Source organism: Mycetomoellerius zeteki, unplaced genomic scaffold (genome assembly GCF_001594055.1).
Source record: "Mycetomoellerius zeteki isolate Tzet28-1 unplaced genomic scaffold, Tzet1.0 scaffold905, whole genome shotgun sequence".
In the NCBI taxonomy this organism is placed as follows: Eukaryota; Metazoa; Arthropoda; class Insecta; order Hymenoptera; family Formicidae; genus Mycetomoellerius; species Mycetomoellerius zeteki.
The window spans coordinates 28,120-35,214 of NW_017257942.1; the positions used below are offsets into that span (position 1 = coordinate 28,120).

A 7,095-nucleotide genomic window follows, 5' to 3' on the forward strand; every position below is an offset into this window, starting at 1 on the left:
GGCGGCGGCGGCGCGTATCAATGGTATCGCTGTTTACATAAATAGCGATACCACTGATCACGTCACCATGCTCGGCCTTCACCGCGCTAACCCCTTCCTTCCCTCCCCGCGCCATCGAATACCGCCCGCTCCCCCCTCTAGCCCCATGGGTTAGAATCCCCATTACTATACTACTAGTAAACGCGAATTTGTCGCGTTAGCGAGCGCCGACCAATCGAGAGCCGGGAGAAGGAGCAACGCGGACCACGGAGAGAGGCCCAAAATTTAATTTGTTTATTACTTTAAAATTCTATTAATTAACGTGAAAGTGATTTGATTCCTCAGTTCCAAATTGAATTCGTGGCAACCGTGCCGAATTTCAATCCGGTGTGACTAATATTTCCATATGAAAAATCTTTTTCCATATTTGATACGTATTACCAATTCCGGGAAATTCAGACTCTCCCTTCCTCCCGACTTGCGAGCGCCACCGACTGGTACTTATATAAACGGAGCGAAAATCGAGCACATTCGTCATTTTGGATCACTTCAAGCTGATCGACACATCAGACCGAACCACTGGAATATCTCAATAATATCGCAATTTCAAAAAAGAAGTACGCATGTATTGATTTCTTCAAAGCTTCCCCTTTCCTATACCCCTCGGGCTGACTGCGCTCGTAGGAGCTGCTCAATTCTTCCTTTCACTACCATCCGTCTCTTCTATAATTCATAATCAGTCTTCAATTCTCTTCTTTTCTAATATTATTCAAACAACCGCGTCGGTAACTTAACAAAAACATTTTCTGTAGAATGACCAAACAAGGCAGCCGCGTTAACCTCAGTATAATCCGCGTGTCAGTCAGTTCAGTAATAAATAAAAATTCAAACCTTAATATGGCGTCATATTCAACTTTCATTCAATTCATTCCTCCATCCCGTCTCGAAGGATATGTAATGATAAAACGGCTTGAATTGTTCGGATCCATCATTAATTTTTTTGCTAAATGAACACTAATCATTTTGACTTTTGTTACAATTACAATTATTCGCTGAAGTACTAACGCCAATAGTCAATTTGACAAATAATTCATAAATTCCTCAATCAATAATTTACTTCGTCTTACATTGATAAAGAACGATGTTTAATACTATTTCAAAAGAACATTATTAATTCAAAATTCTACTATATATCAAATATAATTTATCAAATGTTATAAAGGACTCCTGCGATACGCCGGCGCTTGCAGTCTCATGGTTTGCCGCTCGACCTGTAACTCGCTCCCACTCTGATCGTATCTCTCCTACTCTAATAAATACTCCGCCACTCTTTCAATCCTATGTCCTGCCCGCGCGCCGCGCCGGACCGTCTCTCTCTCTCTCGCTCTCTCTCTCTCCCCACTCTGCGCTCGGCAGCGACGCGACATACAATATGACACAAGAATTTTACACCAAGCCGCAGGTCGTAAGATAAATAGGCGACATTTCGCGAACGCAAAAACGTAATTCATATATGCGAAAATATCTAATTCGTGACTATTAGTAATTCTTAACATAAGCATACGTAACATAATTAGTGACAGCGGTGGAATAATAATAGTAGCCGCTTCACCCGAATTCATACCATAGTTATTCATAACACGTGTTTTATTATAAAGTACTCTTAAAACTTTGGCCACTTTCATTTCAAACATTTTTTTTCTATCTTCTACCAAGTTCGATGATATTCGCTTCGAAAGAGAAAAGCCGATTTTATTCGAAGGGGTGTTTCACTCCTTAAAAGTAAAAGCGAGTACGTATAAAAAAATACATATAGCTTATTTTTGTCTGGAGAATAACATATTAAAAGCTCATTAAGATCGGAGGCAACAGATGGGTCCCTTTCCTTGTAAGAGATACTCAACTTAATAATCACTACGCGGTGTATCTTGGGTAAAGCTAATGCTGATGTTGAAAAAGCAGAAACGTACGCATGCCCACGCACGTATAAGCAGAAAAATATATACTGTACGCAAGTAATAATGATTTCTTTCAAGTATTTCAAAAGTTCATATATCCGCAAATCTATCATAAGTTCATCACAAGCGTTAAATTTATTCAAAATATATTCTGAATCCTAGAAAGTTTAATATTTCAATCAAGAATATTAAATTGAACCAAAAATTCGATTTACTTATTATAGAGTCGATGGAAGAGAACCATATGTTTTAACAAAAATATCCTTTTTTCTTAAGAAGAATTCTTCTTTTGCTTAAATCAAATATCATATTTACTTGTAATAAAAAGATTACGGTTACATCTTAACGAAAACAATAATCTTTTTGTTATTATTACTTCTTATTTTTCCAGTTCAATTTATATTTTTACTGTTTTGCATACTTATATTCTGTCTAATTAACTGCAATTAATTATTGAAAAACGCATCGCACCCTACGATCCCTAGAACGGTAAGCCTAATACATTTACGCTGAGTTAATCGCACGCTTGTGATCGAGTCATTGCCAACGGTACACCTCCTTCTGTAACCATTCTTAATTTCATATCTCTGCTGACAGTTTAATATTATTAATTTTTTAATTATTTTTTTAATTATTTTTTCATTATTTTTTATTTTTAAAATTTTTTTTTATTATTTAGTTTAATATTATTAATATTTGAGGAGATTACATGGAAACGAAATAATACGCTATTTATTAATTCAAAATATTATATAATAATTATAGATAAATATTATATGAAGAAACATCATTATGGAACAATATAAAAGTCATGTTTACAATTTGGTCCCAAAATAAATATTTATTTAAATTGAAAATATGAATTTACTTCAAACAAGAAAAAAATTTCTTGTTTCTAAACTGTATTTCGCTTTTCCTAAATCTGTTGTATACAATTGAAAGAAATATATCAAATTTTTCTCACCCAATAAATTTTCTTACATCAATATATTATTAAATATTCAAGTTATTCAAATTTGACTTTTCTTCGATAAAATTTTATAATATACTTCAAAAGAGAATAAATTCTTATTTTGAATATATGATATTGAGTATTTCTAAAAATTGTGACGAGTACATTTTAAGATTACTAGCAAGAAAATATTCTTTATTGAAACTAACGGTTACTTGAAAGAAGAAAAATAAATTGAGTAATTATTTTTCTTAGCAACACAGAATGATATTTTTCTGTGTGTAGGTATAGTTCATCTTTGTTTTGTTCATGTTATTGTACGCCATGTAGCATTGATGTTTACATTGCAAAAAAGTTGTAGTTTTTGAGGTCATTATAATAGAAAAAGAGGTTTCTTGTTCAATTACTATTTGTTCTTCGGAAAATACAATATTTTACTGCAAAATAAAGCTTAATTCTTCAAAATCTGAGAAACTTTGTGAAAATGCAATTTTTCTTCTTTGCAGAAAAATTGTATTTTCACAAAGTTCCTTGGAGAAATTTAAATTTCATATTCGAGTTTAGTACGTGCAAATCCATAAAGATTGACCAATTCCATACGTTTTCATCACAGGCAAATTTTTTGTCCTGAACTGCCACTGTTCCTTTGACAAAAATTTGTAATTTGTCGTAATAGGTATACTTGTAAATCAGAAATAGTTTCTTCCTCTTGCTCCTTCTGCGATATTAGATTGCGTTCTTTGTCTCTTTCTGTTCGTAACAATTTGCAGGCGTCTAGTAAATGCAGCACGGGTTCAACTTTTAATTTAATTTTAGCGATACGCGCTGTCACTGCCTGTAAAAAACATCAATTTTTATATCAGTAAATATCGCCCAAAAATTTATGTATGTAATCTCAAATTAAAACTATTATTATACATATGATTTTTATACATTATAATAATGGAATTAAGGGGATTGATGGAATAAAGGCACAAATCTACTTAGGTCCTTTTTCTGAAGATTAGCGCAAATAAACAAAGAATTAATGTTGCTTACATTAGTTAAATATGTTTGGATTGTTCTGTGGTGGTGAAATGATATAATCTATGGAAAAAGGGTATAAATGATTCAAAATCATTAATGAAATTTTACCAGAGATTGTACGCAAATGGTACGACAATAATGTGTTTTCATTGCAGCATATTTATGTTAAAAAATCTTACTATAGAAAACTAATCAGATGATAATTGAACATTATTCAACTTCAACTTATTTTCAATTTATTTTGTACAAGTAAAAATAAAATGTATTTCACATTTATTTTATATTTCTTCTAGAAAAATGTGAAAATAAAAAATATTTCTGCAGTTCATAGTCTTTTCTTTCTGTCGATTCTTACAATATTATGATCAATGTTCGGAAAAAGAGAATAAGTACATTTTTTAAATTGCAAATAATTTTTAAATATTGATCATAATAGAGAAATATTATAACATATAACTTTTCAAAGACATTATATAAATATGCATTTAATACTGCTCCCCTTTGTGGTATAATAAAAAAAGTAACAAGTTATGTTAATTTTTATCAAAATCAAGATTTTGTAATTAAGCCTTTATTCCGCCAATCCCCTCAATTATACATCGTGGATTTACAATTATACGCATAAGTTATAAGATCGAGATAGTGTATCCGATGAATACAAAAAATTCGTAATTGAGTTTTCCTATCTTAAAATTGGCGTGTTACGTGCCCTGAAGCCTCTTTTCGTTGAGGCTGTTAGAGTATTAGTTTGAGTATTAGTTTGTCGTATCTAAAGGTTTTGGGGGTCGCCGATTTCGAATCCGGTCTCAAAATTTGGAAATTCAAAATGGTTGAATCAATATGGCGGATTGAAGTTTTACCGAAAATGCTAAAAGTCTTCCGATTTTTGCGAAATGTAGTATTAAAAGGTTTTCGGGGTCGCTGAAGCCGAAACCGATCTTAAATTTTGAAAATTCAAAATGGCTGAACCAATTTGGCGAACGGAAATGCTACGTGCCTTGAAGCCTCTTTTCGTTGAGGCTCTCAGAGTACTTCCTTTCCGTTGAAATGTTGTATCCAAAGGTTTTGGGGGTCGCCGATTTCGAATCCGGTCTCAAAATTTGAAAATTCTAAATGGCTGATCCAATATGGCGGTTTGAAGTTTTACGAAAATGCTAAAAGTCTTCCGATTTCCGCGAAATGTAGTATTGAAAGGTTTTCGGGGTCGCTGATGTCGAAACCGAACTTAAAATTTGAAAATTCAAAATGGCTGAACCAATATGGCGGATGGGAATGCTAAAAATTCTTCGATTGCAGCGAAATATAGTATTGGAGGGTTTTCGCTTTCGGTGATATCGAATACGAATTTAAAATTTAAAAATTCAAAATGGCGGAACCAATATGGCGGACGGAAATGCTAAGTTTCTCGATTTCAGTGAAATGAAGTATTAGAAGGTTTTCGGGGTTGTTAATGCCGAATCCGAATTTAGAATTTGAAAATTCAAAATGGCTGAACCAATATGGTGGACGGAAATGCTAAAAATTCTTCGATTGTAGCGAATTGAAGTATTAAAGGGTTTTCGGGGTATATTCCAGCGAAATGTAGTATTGGATGATTTTCGCTTTCGTTGATATCGAATCCGAATTTTAAATTTAAAAATTCTAGACAATATATCTTAAAGTTAAAGTTATCGGAGCTTGGTTCCCTTTTGTTAAGATTTATCCTGCTTTCTAAAATTCGATTTTTATTCTGGATTCAAAATGGCTGAACCAATATGGCGGTCGGAAATCTTTAAAATTCCTCGATTTTAATGAAATGTTCTATTAACCGGTTAAGTGGTAGGCTTTTTAAAACATTCCGTGCCAAAAGTGGTAGGCGTCAATTGTGAACTAAAATATACCAAAATTTGGCCCTGGGGGTCGTGACATGTTCACCAGCTAACTGCGGGGGTAAAACGTAATTGCAATATATATACAAAAATCGCCATTTTCATTCAACGTATTAGTCGCCATGTTGTGTTCGCCATCAAATTTTACAAATTTGACGCCAAAATCGAGTTCAGAAGCCCAAAAAACAATAGTATACCAAATTTCAAGCAAATTCGTTGAATAATATAGAAGTTATTCAAGATGTGCATATATGCTACAATACCACTTTTGGCACGGATTCTTTTTGTGCATATATGCTACAATACCACTTAACCGGTTAAAGAGTCTTCAATGACACTAATTTCGAACAATCTTTCCATTTTCTATTCTTAATCTAAAATTTTAAAATTTAAAATATTTAACTATTTTGGCGAACGGCAATTCTACCATTGGTTCAGCCATTTTGAATTTTCAAATTCTAAGTTCGGATTCGGCATTAACAACCCCGAAAACCTTCTAATACTTCATTTCGCCGAAATCAAGAAACTTAGCATTTCCGTCCGCCATATTGGTTTCGCCATTTTGAATTTTTAATTCAATATAGTAATTTAATCAAATAGTAATTTAATAATAAATTCGTAAATCAAAATCATTACTTTTATAATATTTATTATAACCAAAATGATATTTATTAAAAGCGTTTTCTACAAATGTAAAACAAAAAAAAGGAAGCAACATGTACCGAGATTAGATTAGCGTTCGAAAAAAAAGGATTATAAAATTGTTTATGGTAATTAACTAAAGATTTCCATTCGCCATAGTGACTCAACCACTTTGAAATTTCAAATTTTCAATCCGCCATAACGATGAGGTCAGTTTTCTAATGCAAACATTTAGAATATAAATTCGTAACAATATATTTCATAAAGTCTAAAAAGGAGAGTATAATGGAGCAGCGCGCGCGGAGCGTGCGCAGGGAATGTGCTAGTTTTGTATAAATTTTACAATACAAAGTTTATTCATTCAATATGAAATGACTATTAAACCAATATGAATAAATCAAATTTTAAATAAAAAGAACCCTATATTCGGTCAAAGTGGATTTTAACGTTTAAATACATAATAACACAATGTGAAACTCAAGTATACGTATATCTTATCGTATAAAGATTTGATGTCAACAATTGATGCTAAGTTAAATCCTATTAAGTTAAATTTTATATAGAAGACCGTCATCTAGATATTTTGATATTACTATTATAAGACGATGGGGGTGGTGGTGGGATTTTTTAATTGAGTAATAGTAACTTTAATTGTATACAAACTTACCTT

General features: G+C 32.4%; 1 protein-coding gene across 1 annotated transcript in view; it reads right to left on the bottom strand.

Moving 5' to 3' along the window:
• The window catches only part of LOC108730380 (uncharacterized), a 25,515-nt gene that overhangs the window by 12,522 nt on the left and 5,898 nt on the right, over positions 1 to 7,095 (bottom strand). Inside the window, exon 3 of the mRNA XM_018460038.1 lies at positions 3,572 to 3,724. Coding sequence (XP_018315540.1) covers positions 3,572 to 3,724 — 153 coding nt within the window. The remainder of the gene's footprint in view (positions 1 to 3,571; positions 3,725 to 7,095) is intronic.